The sequence below is a fragment of the Vipera ursinii genome (genome assembly GCF_947247035.1).
Source record: "Vipera ursinii genome assembly, chromosome: 2".
Lineage (NCBI taxonomy): Eukaryota > Metazoa > Chordata > Lepidosauria > Squamata > Viperidae > Vipera > Vipera ursinii.
The window spans coordinates 134,514,257-134,534,961 of NC_139513.1; the positions used below are offsets into that span (position 1 = coordinate 134,514,257).

General features: G+C 43.4%; 1 protein-coding gene across 1 annotated transcript in view; it reads left to right on the forward strand.

Annotated features, from left to right (window-relative positions):
• Window positions 1–268: 268 nt before the first annotated feature.
• The window catches only part of PRKCA (protein kinase C alpha), a 225,258-nt gene continuing 204,821 nt past the window's right edge, over window positions 269–20,705 (forward strand). Inside the window, exons 1-2 of the mRNA XM_083355467.1 lie at window positions 269–1,069; window positions 20,509–20,540. Coding sequence (XP_083211593.1) covers window positions 897–1,069; window positions 20,509–20,540 — 205 coding nt within the window. The 5' untranslated portion in view covers window positions 269–896. The remainder of the gene's footprint in view (window positions 1,070–20,508; window positions 20,541–20,705) is intronic.

A 20,705-nucleotide genomic window follows, 5' to 3' on the forward strand; every position in this document is an offset into this window, starting at 1 on the left:
AAGGGAGCAACCTCAACGGGCTCCAAACCGCCACGGGCTTCAGGAGCCGAATTTACTTTCAAACAACACTGAGCCCCCTCCCCTTTCTCTCTGTTTAGTGCCAAAACTCCCTCATCCCTCAGAAGCGCCTGGCGCTGCTAATCCCCCAAAGCCACGAAGGGTGCCCATTCCGCGCTTCCTTCTCCAGAAGAGCGGTCGAACCCCGGGCGGGGCTGAGGTTTCTCCGGGTTCCGCGCGGGTAGAACTTCTCCGGGCGCGCATCTGAGCCTCCAAGGCCTGGGCGGTGCGTTTGTGCGCATGTGGCAAAAGTATCTGTTGCGTGTGTCGGCCGCCCTCTTCTCTCTCGCCCATTGCCAACCTCGAGCGGAGTCCGGGCTTTGATTGAAGGCGGCGGCGGCGGCGGGGCGGTCTCCCCGCACACCGAACGCCACAGGTGATCTTGCCCGGCCCTTCTCTAGCGCGGGGAAGACCGCAGACGCCTATTCGGCGGCCCCCCCCGCCTCCCGTGGGGGGGGGCGTGGGTCTGCCGGCCGACCGGCCTGCCTGTTGCCCTAGAGACGGGCTTCCCCGGCTCGCGCTCTTCCTCCTTCCCGCGGCAGGGGGCCCAGGAGCGCGCCAGCGGGCAGGCGGGCGGAGCCGTCGGGTCTGGCCCGGGGCTGGGATCCTCCTCCCGCCTCCCTGCCGCGCGTGGCTCAGACGTCAGGAGGAGCCCAAGCGGGCAGGAGGAGGCAGCGCCCATCCACACACACACAGCTGCCAGAAGTGTCGGCGGGTGCCGGACGGGGCAGAGCCGGGCGAAGCGGCTTTCCTGGCTTAAGCGAAGTCGAGGGAAAGCAAGAAGGAGCGAGAGGCGGGGAAAGAAGGAGGGGGGGGTGTTTCGCTCGGGCGCGCGCGCCATGGCCGACGTCTTCCCAGCCTCCGAACCCGGTACGGGTCCTGACGCGGCTCGGCGGTTCGCTCGGAAAGGAGCCCTTCGGCAGAAAAACGTGCACGAAGTCCGGGACCATAAATTCACCGCGCGGTTCTTCAAGCAGCCCACCTTCTGCAGCCACTGCACCGACTTCATCTGGTAAGGAGAGCCGCCGACCCTATCTTCTCCGGCCGACACCCCCCTCCACACACACACACACACACACACACACACACACACACACACACACACACACACACACACACACACACACCCTCGGCCGTTGCCTCCTGTGCAAAGCCCTCTCCCCAAAGCGAGCTCCGCAGCGCCGGCGCCTCCTCAAGCCGCCGCCTCCCTCAGTCTCTGCTTCGGTCTGGCTTCACCCCGCTTAAGCCTTCCCCGAAAGGCAGCTCGACTCTTCGCGCCGCCTCTCCGGAGCTGCCTCCTGCGCCCGTCCTTCTCCCTTTAACTCCTCGGCAGATTTCCCAGGGGATTAACCGTCTGGGTGCAGGAAGAGAAGAGTCCGCTGTCGGTCCTTTGCACTGGGAGAAACGGATTTCCCCTGGGAGTGAAGTCTTGGAAAGGCGAGAAAGGGACTCCCGAGAGCCATCCCAGCGAGGGCGGCTGCTCCTCCGCTCTCTTCCTCTCCGGGCTGTCACAACTTTGGCAGTTTTTCCCCAACCTGATATCTTCCAGATGTGTTGGACGCCAGTGTAAGGTCCTCCTCTGGAAAGGATGGGAGGCGATGTTCCCACACGCCTGGAGGACAACAGTTTGGGGAAAACACTTCCTGAGTAGGTGTGTGTATTGCTGAGTGAGGGAATCTTCCAGCACACCATGGCTTGGATACCTGTGGGGATAGATATTCATCTTTGCTTCCTTCCATTGAGAAAGCTTTTGGCCGCTCCTCCCAGCTTGCCAGAAAGGATCCTCGTTGCCTGGTCACTCTGGAGAGATAATTAAACAGTATTTCATCGTTCTCCAAAGGCACTTCCTGCCTTGTAACCTTCCTTCTGTGTCAACTCCGCCACTCCCACTGACCACATCAGAAAATGAAGCCTCTTTGTGAACCACTTCTGCTCTAGACACAAACACACAAATTCAGATCTATCCTTTCTCAGCACCAGCTGACTTTTTTTTTGGCCGTAAAAGACATTTTCTCTCTTCCTTCTCAGAAAAGGATCTTTGTGTGATAACCCTTGAAAGAGAGCACCTTTCTAACATTTGGGGCCAGTGTTTGGGTTTTCCCAAGATAGATAGATATATAATAGAGATTAGGTAGGTAGGTAGGTGGTAGAGGATAGGTAGGTAGACAGACAGACAGACAGACAGACCAACTACAGTGTGTCCCAGGGAAGAAGCTGTTATGTCTATCCTTCCACTTGTTGCTTTACTGACATGCATGACATAGCATGTGTCTTCCAAAGGAGATGTGTGCATGTTGTGTTGACTTATTTGCCTTTAAACCAGTGTTTCTCAATCTTGGCAACTTGAAAGTCCACACATCTTCAAGTTGCCAGGGTTGAGAAACAGGATCTGGGCCCCTCCCTTCTTTGTAACACTCCCTTTCCTTAGAAGAAACGGGAAACCTGAGGCCCTTCATATATTGCTGAACTACACCTCTCTGCATCCCTCATAACTGTATCATGGTTAGAATTTCTGGGAAGCCATTGTAGGGGAAGACCAGATGTAGAAAAGATACTTTTCTACATCTGGAAAATTACTGGCTGTGCTAAGATGAAGAAACTGACATCCGCTCTCTACTCTTAAAAATACAAGAACTTTGCCTTCTGTTGCCCTCAATTATCTTGTTCTTCCATTAAACTGAGTTCATTTGATAACGGGTTGATAAATTTTATTCCCTTTATCTGCCCCTTCCTGGTATGGGATACTGATTGGTAGCAACTGTTGAGAAACTACTTCCTAATGAGAAAATTTTATTGACTTCCTGACATCACATCAGAAACAGACACAAAATACATTTTTCTTCCAACATAGGAATTATACTAATACCGCCAAAAGGTTAATCTTGTCTGAAAAAAGATAGAAGTAATAATACCATTATATATGTCTTCTATGAATATTAGCAGAAATTCAAATTCAGGGCATCTCTACCTTCCGAAATACAGGGTAGGTGGGAGGATATAAATGAGAACCTTGCCAAAAGCACTCCTTAAATATTTTTCCTGAGAATTTCTTCCTTAGACCCAGAATTTCTTTAGGAAGACACTTCTGTCTGACAGAGACTTTCTGGCCGTATTCACATGATATATTCATACAATAATACTGATTAATCCACAGTTTATTATTTATTATTTATTTATTATATTTTTATACCGCCCTTCTCCCGAAGGACTCAGGGCGGTGTACAGGGCGTGTACATATTGTGGCGGGCAGAACAGTGCACCATGAACTAACTTTGGGCTAGACTTGAATGTGATTGTTTGTTTATGTAAAAGAGAACTTATTTATGCAAAACTTACCCAACTGCTGTGTACTGACTAGTGAGATTTCCAGTTGTAGTCTTGTATAAAAGAGTCTCTCCCCCCACCTTAAATTCTGGCGTTCTTTCATGCTCTACTTGAATTCTGTATTGATTGTCTAACCTATTCATCGGCTTTATTATTATCCTTTAGAGACTTTCTTTCTCCTTTCTGATCTGTCTTGCTCTTTAATGAAAAGCTTTCGGTTCTCACTAGCTACAGTATTGACAAACCATGCTAACATATAGTTCACGCTTAAGTCTTTGTCATGGAACATGCAAAGTAATGCTACGACAATCAGACTCTCTCCAACTAATCCATAACATATCCACATATATGTTGCCTTGAATCCCCCTGAGAAAAAATGGGATGTAAATAAATAAAAGCATATTGAGCTACAAACTAACTAAATACAACATGTGGGATCCTACCCATTATGTCTCATTTCATGCTTTTACTGGTTACACCTAGGTATATGTTTGGTACTGAACCCATAGGTTATAATTGCACATAACACTAAATCTGAATTTTTAACCATGGACTATTCAAGTCAGTTGGCCCTGGAAATTAGCAAAACAATTCTAGCTTATTGAATTAGTTTCTATTTAATTTTTCCTCAGTCTCTTTTGCCAGAACCAGAATTGGTTTTATCAAACAGTTGGGAATAAACTATAAAGCCACAAATAAGCCATGACAGACAGTTTGGTCTGGTGGTTAAGGCACCAGGCTAAAAACTGGGACACTGTGAATTCTAGTCCTGCCTTACACATGAAAACCAGCCTGGTGATTTTGAGCCAATCACCCTCCCTCAGCCCAACCTGCTTCACAGGGTTGTTGTTATGGGGACAGTAGGAGGAGGAAGGAATGTTGGATATGTTCACCACCTTGAATTATTTTATAAATAATAAGGGCAGATTAGAAATAAATTTTGGATTCTGACATAATGGCATTTCACATTTATAATTAACCAGAGCTTGTAACCAGTAGCCTCCAGCCATGGTTTCATTGTAAGAATTATGTTTCTTGATGGAATCACATCTTATCCTAAGCGTAGAAAAATCAAAGTATATACTCACTTTACTGAATTTAGAGGGCATGTGGCAGGATTTGCTATCTCACTTTCTTGTTTTAATAAGGCTCAATCTAAAAGCAAGACCTATATATTTTTTTTATTTAAACATAGCTGTGGTGAATTGTGAATTGGATCAGAACAGTAAAGATGTTGGGGTCTTTAAAATCTCTCCCATTTCCACCCCAGAAGTCACTTGAAACCAACAGGCCAAACCTGTCTTTGGCTTGAAAGGGCAAAAATACAGTATTTGTATTTCCTTGGAAAACCAGTTTGAAACCCTACATGTCTTGATAATTAGTAAAAATGACATGGTGGAAAAATAAATCCCCTTGCACCTGTTTCAATTAAATTCAAAGTCCTTCAGGTCTGTTTTTAAACAAAAGACAAAAATAGCAATAGGTTTATCAGTTCATGCATAGTTTGCATCTAATTTGTCAGCTGTCATTTGGCTTTTACTCTTTTTCATGTTGATTTACAGAGTTCTTAACTAATTAACACATATTGGAGGGCAGGTCTTCATATGCTAAACAATGAGACTTAAGGTTAAATTTCCTTTTTAATGTTAGTGTAAGTTAATACCTGAGTCTTCTGGATTTAACAGAATTAAGGATTTTTAATTTAAATTCTGGTTTATTATCATTGCAGAAAACTGGTGATACAAGCGGTACCAATCACTTTTGCTATGCTTTTTAGGCTAGGGAGAGCACTTAGATAAATAAGATTTCTATTCATGATTTATTGCTTTTAAAGAAGCCAGAATCTGAAACTCTTCTGTCTTGACTTATGTTCTTGCTTCTCTTGAGAACAATAAGTCAGGAATCCTATTAAGATAGTCAGGGCTTTTTTTCTCATAGAACGCTCAGAACGGAGTTCCGGCACCTTTTTGGGATGGAACCTTGTAGCAAAGGCAAGGCGGGTTGTATGACATGTTTGTTTGGCTGTGTATACTGAGCAGAGATCTCACAGGTTTCCCATGCTCTAATAGCCATTGTAGGAGAAGACCTGTGCTAGTCTGGGTGGAAAGATCTCAAGAGGAGTTTCATAGCACCTTTTCTTGTTAAAATATTTTATTAAAACTCATAAGCTTAAGAGATGCATAGAGTATCTAGACAGACGTAGGATTTAATCTGGAGTGAGGCAGGGGAGAAGAAAGGAGAAGACAGAGTAGTTATGCAAATTCAGGTTATATGTCAGACAGATTACAAGTATCTTACCAATTAACAATTGCAATCTGTTAGAAATATATTGTGCGTCTTACACTGGCATGCCCTGGAAAATGAAAATGATCTAGTATTATTCTGTCCTTGTTTTGAATCCTCATATCAAAGTTGTGTCCATTAATTTTTTTTTCTGCAAACTTTTTCCCCATTTGACCTAACTAGAATCCAGAGGGGCACTGCTGACAGATGATAGCATATTTCACGTTAGAAGAAGAGCATGCGAAGAAGGTGCCTCTGATCGTGTACGTGTACATGTTGGGGCCTAGGACAGTGCTGTTGACATAGAAGTTTTATTTTATTTATTCATTAAATATTTATGCCACCCATCTTATTGATAAAGCAACTCTGGGCAGTTTACAATATAATAAAAAGTAAAAAAAAAGATAAAGCAATTAAAATTAGGAGAGTTAAATATAATAGCTAAAAACCAAGACGATGGGTGGTCTGGTGTTGGGGATCTTCTCTACCCCATCAGCCACCTCCAATGTAACAGGCCTCTGTCAGGATCCCAGTCCAGGTGGCAGAGCCCAGATTTGGAGCTGTTCTGGAAGGCCAGGAGTGTGGGGACAGATCAGGGGCCACAGTAGAGAAGGATCTTCTCCTGGATCCCACCAACAAGTTCTTTGGCAGGTGGGATATAAGTAAGCTGTTCTGCTGGAATGATTGGGGTGAGCTACTATCACTGGGATGGCAAACCTCAATGTGAAGAGTTGTATGTGCGTGTCTGTCTGTCTCTCTCTCTCCCCACTGTATTTTTTTCTCTGTCTAGTTGTTTTCTGTCTCTCTCCCCCCCCCCCTCTGTTGAGTTGAACTCAACTCAACTCCTGGTAAGAACATGAATGTATGTAGGGTTTTTTTTGGCAACAGTTCACAATAGTTTACTATTGCTTTCCTACAGGTTGCCTTTTCACTCCTGAAATTCCCTGGGGGTGGGTGGGTGATTATGTCTACGTATACACACATGTACACACTGATTATTATGAGGAAACATACATGTGATATATTGAGCATCTTCATCAAATTCATTGTGAAGTGTATGTAACTGGGCTGTTTAAAATCAAATGATTTGGCAACTGGCAAACAAGCAATGGGGTCTTTATTACTGAAGTCAATAAAGAACTATACTGGGTTTCTGTTACTGCACTCACACATACGTATTCAGTATTGAAGCTATGTATTGTGGGAGAAGGAATTTTTAAGGTTTATTATAGTCTTAGAGTACAAGTGAGACAAAATTCTCCACATAGCAAACCTCAAGCCACTGGGAATAAATTCCACTGGGAAGTCAGAAAATAATGTTTCTTTGTTAAATCCCTAGTTATCATGAAAACTAGGTAAAGCTGTGTGATTAAATGTGTTTATATAGATTGTTGTATTTTAGCTGATTAACCATGGATTGCATCCAGACTAAATTAGTTTAACTAATAGCCACCAAAATCACCAAAACCAGTAATGCATCTTGTATAGTATGGTTTCAAAGGGCGTGAAATTTAGTCCAGATTCAAGCATGTACGTGATCCAGCATATTTCTCCTTTATGTTCATCTTGCTAGCAAAACATGACTATTCAAGTGTCATTAACAATTTACATTGAAATCATCTTGCTTTTACAGTACTTTCATGTGGTAGTTTGTTTATCTAAGAGCAGGTTCAATACATGACCATTGCAAGATGACTGAAAGGTAGAATTTCCAGGATGTAGTCTTTGTTTAAACTATCTTAAGGCACCTTGCATTGAAGATAATGGTACTCTCTGAACAGCTTCTTTGAAGCTAAATTGTGAATTTAGGAAATAGTAGTAGAGTGGTCCTTGTTCCATTGTGAGTGAGTGTCAAAAAAGGTTGCTGTATTTTCATGCTCAATCATGGTTTAACCATGGTTTATGGAATTACCCAAATTTTTTGATTTCACATAACATGTTGAATAGTACATATAGGCAGGGTTTGCTAAGACATTAAGCTAAAATCTGATTGTTTAGTTTATTGTTCCCTCCAAAGCCAGGTATTTGGAGGAATGTCTGAATGAATTGGAATATATTCTTTTAAAGGATAATAAAAACAGAAGTAGATTGAATTTTCTGATATGTAGATTCAAGGGATACTAGTCCATTATAGACAATTAAAACTTTGTATCCTGGAGAATTCCTGAAATTCTAATTGTGTTTATCCAGTAGAATCAGAATACAAAATATCCTGTGCAGTGTCTAAACATCTTATTATATCCTGAATTAAGATAGAAACTGTCCCTTGGAGGAAAGCCTATAAATACCATGAGAGTAACACCACTGAATACAATAGTTTTCAAAGGAAGATGAGATTGCTGTATTATTGGCTGTGTATTTTTTCTCCTCTGTGTACTTGTTGAAAATACCCTGTATGGGCAGTGGGAAGCTGAAGATAAAGAAAATGGGAAAGATGTAAAAGTGTCCCTGATTTACAAACATGGATTTTTAAAAAAAAAAAGTCACAAAGGAGGAAATGTCTAATGATTTGAGAAGTAGGAACAGAAAAGAAAGGATAGGGTTTTTCAGAAGTAAAATTATATATTGACAGTATCATTAAGTAAAAAGGTAAAAAAGGTAAAGGTTCCCCCGCAGATGCGTGCTAGTCGTTTCCGACTCTAGGGGCCGGTGCTCATCTCCATTTCAAAGCCGAAGAGCCAGCGCTTGTCTGAGGACGTCTCCGTGGTCATGTGGCCGGCATGACTAGTACAGAGGGATAATTAATGCATTTTAAAAGCTACAGTACTTTGATGTTACATTATGAGGAAACTCTTCTTGTAGCTCTTGAATTCTATATTGGTAAATTTGAACTCCACTTTTACATCACAAGCTCAAAGTTGTACTTATATTAGCTCTGCCTCTCAGAGCACGTAGGTTTAATGGGGAGACAAAGAGAGAGAATGAGAGAGAAACAGAATATAGTGAGCTGAAAATTGGTTAGTTTCATGGTTGAAGCAGGTTGCTTTAGTCCTTATTTTCCTCTCTCTGGTGTGTTTTCTGTGTTAGCAGGCAAGGAGTCACACTCACACTCACACACACATATTCTTCAAAGCTTTCCTTATGGTTTATAGGAGAAAAATATCGTTGAGTTAGAAGATCTTATCTCTAATACATTAGAAGACATTAAATTACAAGAATTCATCAAGGATGCTAGCAATGGTTATGTAAATAGTATGCTTCAGTTAATCAGTAGTACAGGTTGTCCTCAACTTAGAAATTCATTTAGTGACCATTTGTCCTGGAGGTCATGGGATCCCCTTTTGTGACCTTCTGGCAGGCAGAGTCAATGGGGAAGCCAGGTTCACTTAATAACTGTGTTACTAACTTAACAGCTGTAGGGATTCACTAATCGTAGTAAAAAAAGGTCGTAAAATGAGGCGAAATTCATTTAACAACTGTCTCACTTAGCAATAGAAGTTTGGGGCTTAATTGTGGTTGTACATTGGGGACCACCTGTATTTATCAAGTATGTTGTTATTGGACTAAAAGGGAGCATCTGTGATTTTAATAGGTTATGCTGGCTATTTTTTCCATGTAATTCTTGTATGTTGAATATTTTTAAATTTATTTCTAAATTTGTATTCAGTGAATACTTTTTATTTGTTTGAATTATTTGTATTCAAAATCTGCACATTATAGAAGTGGTAATCAATAAGCACAAATTATTATTTTTTAATTTAAGTCTGCTGCCTTGAGGCACTGGATAGAAATTTTTTTATTAAAAGCTTAAGTTTCATCCTGTGGTAAGGGTAACAACTGTTTTTAATCACATGGATATTTTTGTAGCATTATTGTTTGCACCTTCAGAGCTTGCTAACATTTGCAGAAGTAAGGCTTTCTTTTGTTTTTTAACTGGCCCGAAAGAATATTGAAGTCAAACATTTGTGGTTCTAGTTACTGATAGGTAACATTAATAGACACTATTATTTAAACTCATACAGTTTGCTCATAGCAGACAGAAGGCCCTTGCACATATGAAATCTCCACCTTACTGTGGAAAAAAAATTGTTTACCATTCTGTGGTCTCTGAAAAATTATTCATTGCAGCTGGATTTAACTAAGTTAAATATCTCAGTGGGATTGCAACTGTTTTATTTGGACACAGAATTGCTCTTCCACTGGGACCTTTTCTCTCTCCCATGACCCTTATGCTGTTACTTGCTGTCAAGTCAATGTCAACTGGTCGTGATCCAGTGAATGGCTGTATTAAACTGTGCTCAGTTTTAGACAGCTGATTCTTGCTAGGATGGCATCAGGGGCCACTGGTGTTGTACCAACCCTTCACCTTTCATATTTTCTTTCAACCTCACTAAGCAGGAGATTTGTCTCTAATTATCCATCTCTTTGCCTAAAGTACCCATAGCACGAAACCTAGTTTTGTAATTTGAGCTTTTATGGAAAGTTTAGCTTTGATTTCTTCAATATTGACTATATGTTTATCAGGCAATCCCTGATATCTAGAGTATCCTTTGCTAAGTTTATTACTCAAAGACATGGGGGTGTGTGTTTCTCTTCATCTTGTGCCTCAATTGTTTAATTTGCACATCCATGTTATGTACTTGAAAATATCATGGTCGGAACAAATCAGATCTTGATACGTGAATATTTTTTTCTGTACTTAAAGAACTTGTTTAGGCCTTACACAGTCATTTTTCCAACATTTTTCCAATTCATTATTTGGGTGCTTATAGTTTCATTACTTATCCAAGCCAATTGAATTATCAGCTATATCTATTTCCTCTCAAGTCAAGGACAAAATTACTGATATTACCAGTTGTTAGAAACTTTTTCCTCTTTCATTAAACTACAGTCCTATTTTGAGACTCTGCTCTTTGATCTTGATAAGCAGACAGTTCAGAACATTTTCATACACAGCCAATAATTTGCTATCATAAGTGTAATGTATTGGGATTTTACTTGAACTGTTTCACATGTCTGTTTGAATGCTGCTTAAGGTTGCTCAATTGGTGTATCTGTGTAACGGTCACTGACTAGCCAGACTTGCTGTCTCCAAGAAGATCATTGGATTATTTGGGGCGGGAATGGGTTCCTTTAAACCTATTGGCCACTGCCTAGTGGCCAACCGTATAAGTAGCTGCACAGAAGCCTCTGTTTCAGTTCTGTTCCTGTTTGCCTCAATAAAGCAATGTTCCTGTTTGCAACTTCTCGTCTCACTTACTGCCTCCAAAGAACTCACTATACAACACTGGCGACAAGGATGGGACCCTGCTTCTTCGTAAGAGCTGAAAGTCACTTAGGGGGTTGAGGCCAGAACAGCTCCTGGCAGGGACCGCGTTCCCCCCCCCTCAGTCAGCCTAGCAAGCCACGCTAGCAACCACACTGCCCTGTGGACCAGTCCCAGGGCCTACAAGAGAAGCAGGATGAGGCAACGTGAGGCACGAGCCGTGAAGACTTTCCCACCATGGCGAAAGTTGGAAAGCTCGAGGAATTTGACATCACTCACCCAGAGAGATGGTCGTTCTACATTTCAAGAGTAGAGTGACGTCAAATTCCTCGAGCTTTCCAACTTTCGCCATGGTGGGAGTCTTCACGGCTCATGCCTCACATTGCCTCATCCTGCTTCATCGTCCTACATTTCAAGAGTAGAGAACTACCTCCATGCCAGCCAAGTCGCTGAGGATGGCCTGAAGGCTGCAACACTTCTCAGTGTCTGCAGGTCTGCAACGTTCAACATCGCGGAGAACTTAGTCGCACCGACGCAGCTGGAGTCCATTACTTACGCGGATCTGAAGAAACAGCTCGGTGACCATTTCCAACCAAAGCTGTCGGTGATAGCATGGAGGCACACCTGTTATGATTCAGCATCAGCCTGTGGTTTCGGCAGCTGAATCGGACAATTCTGAGGAGGAGGAGGAGGGGTTTGGAGAGCCTTTGGTTGCAGATGCATCACAGAGCTCTCAGCCAGGCCCCTCCCATCTTGTTCCTCCTCAGACCCAGCTGTGTGAGCCTGAAAGATTAGATGAAGATGATCCACAGCTGGCTTTGTTCAAGGACGCTAGAAGCAGGAGGCAGACAAGCAGAAGTGAACAAAGAAAAGCAATGAGGCACCTCGGGAGGAGGCAAAGAGAAGCCACGCCCTGAGACTGTTGTTTAAAAGGGGAATGTGTGCGAGGTGCTGGTTGCTGAAGGCAACCGGTTGAAGAGCTTCTGATATAGTCTCGGTCTGTATTTGTTTTACTGTTTTGAACTGTTTTGTTTAGTTTTTGCGAATAAATTTGGTTGGCTTAATTCCAGCCTATTGAATATAACAAAGGGGTTGTCCCTGACATTTCTGCAGGGCTGGTTGTAGGCTGGAACAGAACAACGCCTTCAAACAACAAGTTCAACAACCCAGCGAGATGGCCAAAGAATTAATCATGGCATTGAGACAAGCTTCGCGCCTGTGCCAATTTTTGGACTTAGAAGAAAGGCTTTGTGACTGAATAGTCTGTGGACTCAGGAGCAGAGAGTTACAATAAAAACTTTTTGCAAAAGAGACTCTCTCGCTCCAAGAAGCCTTAAAAGAGGTCATGGCAGATGAAGCCGGGGCCGTGAAGGTGTTGCAGCCTGCCAAAAGCACTCCTCACGAGGAAGCCGTCCACCATGAGACGCCGAGCATTCTGAAGATGTCGACTCCAATCATGAAGTTGACAAGTTCCAATGGTACCACGACAAGGAACTGAAGCCCCCTTACAAGGCAGTTCCCTTCCTTCGATGTTTGGGCTGTGGTGGCTGCCACCAACGAGCGGACTGCCGGTTCCGGACAGCCATGAGTCGGGCCTGCGGGAAAACCGGCCACATCGCAGCAGTCTGTAGAGGTCGCCAGAAGGACCACCAATCAGATGATCCGATCAGGAGAGGTACCAGGGCCCCGGCGCAGCATAGAGTAGGGTTCTGCTCCAGTCGTTGGAGTGTTTGCTGCACTGGAGCTCACCGCCCCCTTAAGCCAAAACTTCGGCTTCAAGTTGAGCTGCAAGGTGTCCCTTGCAGACACTGGTTCAGCCGTTTCCATTATTTCCCTGGAGACTTTCCAGTTCATGTGCAACCACAGCAAGAGATAGGCCAAGCTTAGGCCATCCAACATCATCCTTACTGACTTCCAGAATTCCCGAGTAGCCGTCAAAGGCGAGGCCACATTGGCTGTCAAATTCAAGTGGTTTTTGGGGGCCCTAGATGTGATTGTGGTAGAGGGCCAGAGAACGAGCTTAATAGGGCTTGATTGGTTTCATGCACTGGACATTCAAGTAACTGGGATCCACCAGACACAAGCCGCGAACTTGGCATCAGTATGCAAGGAATTCGCAGATGTTTTTGACACAAGCCTGGGAGAGTACAAGGGCCCTCCGATAGCTTTAAGCTTGATCCTGCCATAACGCTTATTAGGATCAAGCCCTGTAGAGTGCCATTTGCACTGAAACACAAAATCGACGCAGAGCTGGACAAGCTAGTCAGTCAGGGGGTACTACAGCCCGTAGATGGGGGTGAATGGGAAACTCCCATTGTCACGCCACTTAAGGCCAATGGAGAGGTCAGAATTTGTGCTGATTACAAGTGCCCCATTAACCAGGCACTACAGCAGCACGTGTATCCGGTGCCAGTTATTAGCCACATCTTGGCATCGCTGCAAGGGGGTACTGTGCTAAGTTAAATTTGGCACAGGCCTATCAGCAGTTACCTGTGGATGAGGCCACAGCGGCTGCCCAAACAATTGTGACACATGGGGGGGCTTTTAAAGTCAAATGCCTTCAATTCAGGGTTAGCATAGCCCCAGGAATCTTCCAGGGAGTTATGGAGCTCACACTCAAGGGCATTCTGGGGGTTTGCCCCTATTTTGACGATGTGCTCATCGCTGGTGAGTCCACTGAGGTGCTTGCAAGGAGGCTCAAAGCTGTCCTTCAACAGTTCTGCACAGCAGGACTCAAATTGAAAAGGAACAAGTGTAACATTGGGGTCCTTTCCACTGAGTTCCTGGGATTCTGTATTGATGCTGAATGCATCCATCCTGCGGAGTCCAAGCTTAAGGCAATTCAGCTGGCACCAAGCCCCAGGTCTAAGGGAGAGCTTCAGGCATTCCTGGGTCTCCTTAATTTTTACCATGTGTTCCTTCCTAACAAGGCCACGGTGGCAGAGCCATTACACTGGCTCTTAGACAAAAACACTCCATGGAAGTGGATCAAGGTTCATGAAAATAGTTTTAAGGCAGTAAAATCACTACTGTCCTCCAATTTGGTGCTTATGCACTTTAATGAAACATTGCGTGTGATGCATCCCCTTATGGGGTGGGGGCTGTTGTAAGCCATTTGTCTAGTGATAGGACTCAAGTCCCTATTGCCTGTTATTCAAGGACATTGTCCTCAGCTGAGTGCAATTTTGCTCAGATTGACAAAGAGGCCTTGGCCATTGTGGCCAGGGTGAAGAAATTCCATGATTACTTGTATGGCAGGAAATTCACAGTCTTCACTGACCACAAGCTACTGTTGGGGTTATTTACTACAGATAGGCAGACGCCTCAAAGACTGTCCCCTAGAATGTTAAGATGGTCCGTTTTTATGTCAGCCTGCAGCTATAGGCTGGTTCACAAACCCGGCAAAAACATGGGCCATGCAGATGGCCTTAGCAGGTTGCCATTTCCACAGGTAGATTCAGATCCAGCTCCAGCAGCTTGCATCTTGTCAATTCAGGATTTGCCTGAGTTTCTGCTCCATGCTGGCGATTTGGCTGCAGAAACTGCTGCAGACAAGTTTTTTAAGCAGGGTGCTATCCTGGATTCACACCGGGTGGCTTGAAAATAGCCCTGGACCACAGTTCCAGAGCTATTTCACACATAGACACGAGCTTTCAGCTTACAAAGGCTGCATCTTGTGGGGGAGCAGGGTTATTGTCCCCAGTTCATTAAGGCACCGTATGCTTCAGTCTCTGCATGAGGGCCATCCGGGCATAGTCCAGATGAAGGCATTGGCATGAAGCTACCTGTGGTGGCCAGGGTTAGATAAGGCTATTGAAGCCCAAGCACATGGTGTTACACGTGTGAACAGTCCAGACCAGAGATGCCACAGACCCCTGTCCACTGATGGGAGGAGACTCATACACCGTGGTCAAGGATTCACAATGACTTTGCTGGGCCCTTTCAGGGACAGCTGTTTTTGATAGTGGTCGACAGCCACTCTAAGTGGTTGGAAGTAATTCCTATATCTACTATGACTACTGCTAGGACCATCCAGTTGCTTAGGAAGGTTTTTGCTACACACGGGCTGCCGGACGTCGTAGTCTCGGACAACGGGGCCCAGTTCACAGTGGCAGAATTTCAGGCCTTCTTGAGGACTAACCTCATAAGGCATGCAACATCAGCTCCCTTTCACCCCTCGACTAACGGGCAGGCTGAACACATGGTGCGCACAACAAAGGAGTCACTCAAGCATATTGTGACCTGGGATTGGCACCATAGGCTATCTGATTTTGTGCTTTGCCAGCACACTACACCTTGCACAGCAACAGGCAAGAGCCCAGCAGAGCTTCGCTGGGGGAGAAGGCTAATCACGAAACTGGATCGGTTACATCCTGACTGGGTTGTAGTAGACACCGCATGACCAAAGGCTCCAAGGGGGTTGCAAGTGGGTGATGGGGTGTGGGCCCGGAACTTTGGTCATGGGAACTTGTGGGTGCCGGGTAAAATTGTCAAAATTTCAGGACCTCTTTCATATGAGGTGGATGGGGGGCGAGTTGTTCGCCTCCATATTGATCAGCTGTGGAAGTGTTTTGCAGAATGGCCACTAAACGAGGATCTCATGGCAAGTCCGCAATTAGGGCTGGAAACCGGCAGCCAAACAGGGCAGTTCACACACTCTGAGGACTCAAGCAGTCAGTACAAAGGGGAGGTGGTTGTAGATGGACAAAGTCCGGGAGTGTTACCTCATTGGACTTTGGGTTGGGCCGACCAAGAATGGCCAGCCCAAGGGGACCTCCGGTGGTGACGCGACGCCGAAGACAGCCGTTTTCGGGCTGCCCGCTCCGCAGCTGTGTTTTTCCATCGTAAACAGCGCCGATCAGCTGTTTAGATGGATTTGAAGCCCCCTCCTCGGGAGAAGAGGAGGGGGTGAGGCCCCAGGTAGGGGTTGAGCTCTCCGGGGCTGCCTGAGCTGAGAGTTTGGGCGGCTGAAGGATGAGCCCCCCCCGAAGCCTGGGTTGCTCTGAGCTACGCAGCGCCCCTGCTCCGGGATTTTTGGAGCAGAGCCAGGCGTTAGCAACCACCCCTGCCAAAAGGAAATACTTTTGATTATCAAGATGCAGGCAGAGCGGTACAGGAGGTCAAGGTGATGTGGACTCTTATCTTTACTCTCTAGCTCAATGGATTTTATAGCTTTAAAGTGAAAGTGCACAATAAGTGAAAGTGGGGGAAGATGGCGGCTAAAACTTCTAAAGCTCTTCGGAATGCGGGCTCTTCCCTGGTGCAACAGACCTCATTGCAAGCTTTGCTTCCTCCTGCACCTCCTCTGGCATTGACGCTTAAGGATTTACAAGATGCTCTTGGAAAGCATTCACAATTGATGTCTGACATGATGGATGAAAAGTTGAAAAAGCTGGAGGAGAAAATGGAGAAATTGGAGAAGAAGATGGAAGAGAAGTTTAGAGCAATGAGGGTGGACATGTTGTCTATGATTGAATCCGTAGCTGAATGTGTGCAACAGCTGGATGTAAAAGTGGAGGATCTCAGTCAAAAGAACTCTATATTAGAAGCAAAGGTATTAGAAAATGAAAATATAAGGGATAAAATGGACGGAGAATTGAGCCTTGTTCAGTATCATCAGATGCAGTATGCTATTAGAATCAGGGGTTTAAAGGAGAATTGTAAAGAAGATTTAAAGCAGCTGATTTCTGAGGCTCTGGAAGGGGTACTGGGCCAGCCAGCATCTGAAATTGAGGGAAATATGGACAAAATTTTTCGTGTAAATTCATGGATTGCAAGACAGAGGAAGTTACCCAGAGATGTGGTGGTCTATTTTACAAAGAGAGTAATTAGAGATGAAGTCATTCAAGCTGCTTATGATACTAAATTGGTAGTGGCTGAGCAAGACGTCTTGGTTTTAAAAGAGATTCCTCCGAAGATCCTAAGGAGAAGGAAAGATTTTGCATTTCTAGTACAGGAACTTAAGAAATGTGATATTAAGTTTAGATGGGAGATTCCAGTTGGACTGGTGGTGACGCATGAAGGTAAAAGACATCGTCTGGTTACTGTGGCTCAGGCACGTGATTTTTATAGCAATGTGTTAAAAGCAACCCCCCTATCATTTTTGGAAGCTGTAAAGGGATACGGCGAGGGAAAGCTTCAAGATCTTGCAGATAGACAGACAGAGGACAATGGTGTTGGAGGGGATCAAGTTACAGTCTCTTCGGTTGTTGCAGGAGGCCAGAAGATGACACGTGCCGCCCTAAGAAGAGCGAGACGAGAGCAAGAGCAAGACCAGCAGAAAGTTATGGAATCTCCAAAGTGTACTTACAGTGAAGCTGTGGGAGGGGCGCGGTCTAAAGAAGTTTTGGGGGTCATGACAGACGTGCTCCAAAAGCTTTGGAGCGTTAAGATTGGTGATTAAATTTTTAAATTAGAATGTCAATGGATTAAATTTATCATAGAGGAGAAAGAAAGTTTTTTTAATATTTAACACAATTTAAGATTGATGTTATTTGTTTGCTAGAAAAGTATATTAGGGTTATGGACTAAAAGTATGTGTTGAATTCTGTGAGACATTTGGCGTGATACATGCAAGAACTATTTTTGATCATAGTTTAGTTTGGTTTGAGATTATTAAGGTTAACAGAGATAGGCGCTTTTGGCACGTAACTGAGAATTTGTTTAGAAATTAGAGAAAGGTGGGAGAATGCAAATAGTAGGTGAAAGTTTTTTTTCTTTTTTTTTTTGAAATTAATATGAATAAGGACTGGGATTAAGAAAATCTATTCTGAGTAAAGCTCTTTTTCTGTTTTCCTCTTTTTCTTTTTTACTTTATTTGTAATATTAATATTGTTTGTATTCATTTTATATGAGCTAGAGGGAGATAGAATTAATAGTTTATTGTTGATAACATAGGGGTGCTTACGTTTGTTTTTCGATTTTATACCCTGTATTTAGCTCTGGGAAGTCGGGGGGGAGGAGGGAATGGGGGAGAGGGATAGGGAGGGCTAGATAGGGGTGGGGGAGGGGGGATTAAAGTCAAAATGTATTGTAAAACTTTTTAAATAAAAAAAAAAGAATTGCCAGCCCAAGGGACTCGAGTCAATCCGACTCATGTGAACCTAAGAACCCAGGTCTACCCAGCCCAGCAGGCAACCTGGTAGACTGGAAGTTACTTGGATCCCCCAGGCATTCTGAACGGTCGCGAAAACCACTGCAATATTTACAAGATTATATTCTTAAATAATGTATGTACATTCTAGCAGGGAGGGGTGTAATGTATTATGATTTTACTTGAACTGTTTCACATGTCTGTTTGAATGCTGCTTAAGGTTGCTCAATTGGTGTGTGTGTAACCGTCACTGACTGGCCAGACTTGCTGTCTCAAAGAAGATCATTGGATTATTTGGGGCGGGAATGGGATCCTTTAAACCTATTGGCCGCCGCCTAGTGGCCAACCGTATAAGTAGCTGCACAGAAGCCTCTGATTCAGTTCTGTTCCTGTTTGCCTCAATAAAGCAATGTTCCTGTTTGCAACCTCTCGTCTCGCTTACTGCCTACAAAGAACTCACTACACAACAATAAGCACAATAGCAACTTTCACTGTGCATGATCCTTATATCTTCTATAAGCTATGAAGTTCTATTTTTGAAGGTTGGGGATTTATTTAGAGCAGTCTATGAATGGGACTATTGCCCTTTTCCATTTGATGCTGTTGAAGTCGATTGCCACTTCTCATCTCTTTATTTTCATAAAAGTTTCAGTAGGGAAATCTGACTTTCATGCCATAGGTAGAAATTTGGTATTCAAGGGATAGACTCCAGAGAACTCCTAGACTAAAAACCTGAAAGCCGGTGTTAACAAGACAGGAGAAAGAGGCCCCACTATAGAGAAATTTCCTGACAATTAGAACTATTACTCAGTAGAACGGCTTGCCTCTGAAAATTCTGGGTGCTTCATCACTGGAGATTTTGAAGAAGAGACTAGATAGCCATTTGTCCAGAATGGTATAGGACCTCCCCCTCAATCAGGGGGTTGGATTAGAAGACCTCCAAGGTCCCTTCTAACTCTGTTATTCTGTATTCTGTTATTCTCTTATATATATGCTTTGTTAACCAAATTTTGAGTGGAATGTGGAGCTAAGAGAAAGTTTTACTAGTATGCGGAGAGTAGGAGTAGGCAACCTTGGCTCTTTTATGACTCGTGAACTTCAATTCCCAGAATTCCTGAGCCTAACCCCTGCATCCAGTCAGATGAAGACTAAGTCTGACAGGCGAGTGGCTGCTTTGAAACTGAAATCTGAAATCTCTTAATGGAGGCGGGTGGCGAGGGAAAGATGAGGGAGGGATTCATATACCTGCTGGCAAGTTAGGGCTGGCTGGGAGGCACTAGTAGTGAGTGGGTGAACCCTCTTCCTCCCTGGAGGAGGGGGCTCTTGGGGTCATACCAGGATGAGGAATGGGGGGGTACAATTTTCCTTATGGTCCATGACTCCCTTTGTTCCTCTTCTTCCCAGCAAAACGGCAGGCAGTTCCGTGGGTCAGCCAAGTAGGAGTGATTACTGATGCTCCCTGCCAGCTTTCCACAAGCACAGTCAGTGGGGAAGCTGGCAGGAAGTCCTTCTGATGCTCTGTTTAGTTAGGAAATATCTCTGAAATGGTGACCCAATGGGTGACTGATTGTCTCTGTATGTGTGTGTACCTCAGATTATAATTCTTACAGTAATATATGATGCAACAAATTCTTACAAAGGCAACAGCCAATCAAATGTGAGCGTCTACAAGAGTGCTTTTTGTATTTTTGAATATAAAACATAGAAGGTCTGGCATGAAAAATAATGTCTCCCTGAGGAGAGAAGATGGATAAGACTATTGAAAAACTACCAATAAATGAATATCTTGGCTTGTGGATCTCGTATTCAAGCCCAACAACTGTCTTCCATATATATTGACCTACAGTCCCATAATTCTGAACAAGGATCAGTTGCTATGGGAATTGATGTCTATTTTATCTAAAGAATACCAGGTCATCAGAATCTGACTTAGACATAGTCATGCAATAGCCAGATATGACAGTGGTGTACTTTGGACATTAAAATTAGTTGCAAAGATAGTTTAATCATTAATTATCATACTGTTAAAAGATATCCTAATAGAGTGATGTGAATCATTACATTGTCAAAAAATATTGCTTTTTTTAAAAAAAAAATCAAGAGGTATCTTTCAAAGAAATATGGCTTTCATTTGAATCAATTGTAACCCTTTTTTCATATTTTTTCTCCTGTGGCAGAATTTTAGTAGATAAAATGTTAGTAAATGTTAGTAGAGTTAGTAGAGAAAATGTTAAGCTACCAATACATGTCAAATATATGATAGCTTGCATTATTTTTCACATTATTAAGTGTACCCCATCACAATGTTTCCACATTACATCAATATATTGTATCATTGTGCAGCACTTACAAGGTTTTTTCCCCTCAAAACTGAATATAAGAATTTTTTTTAAAAAATCCTGATTTTAGTTGAAAATAAGAGATCTTAACAGCTTTACTTTGCTCTGACAATAAGTTTAAACATATTGTAGTTCAGTATTACGTAATTGAATATCAAAATATATTTCTAAGTCTTTTCCTTTCTTTTTTCTCCTTCTCTTTGCAGGGGCTTTGGAAAACAAGGGTTTCAATGCCAAGGTAAGATACAAATGGTTTTACAATGGTTTCTATTTCCGTTTTAATAATCAAATCTAGGTAATGTATGAACCGTACCTCAAGAAGGAATTAAGCATGTTAAAAGGAGGATATTAAATTATCTAAGAGGATGTGTATTGTTTAATCATTTATCTCATGAACTGTGAA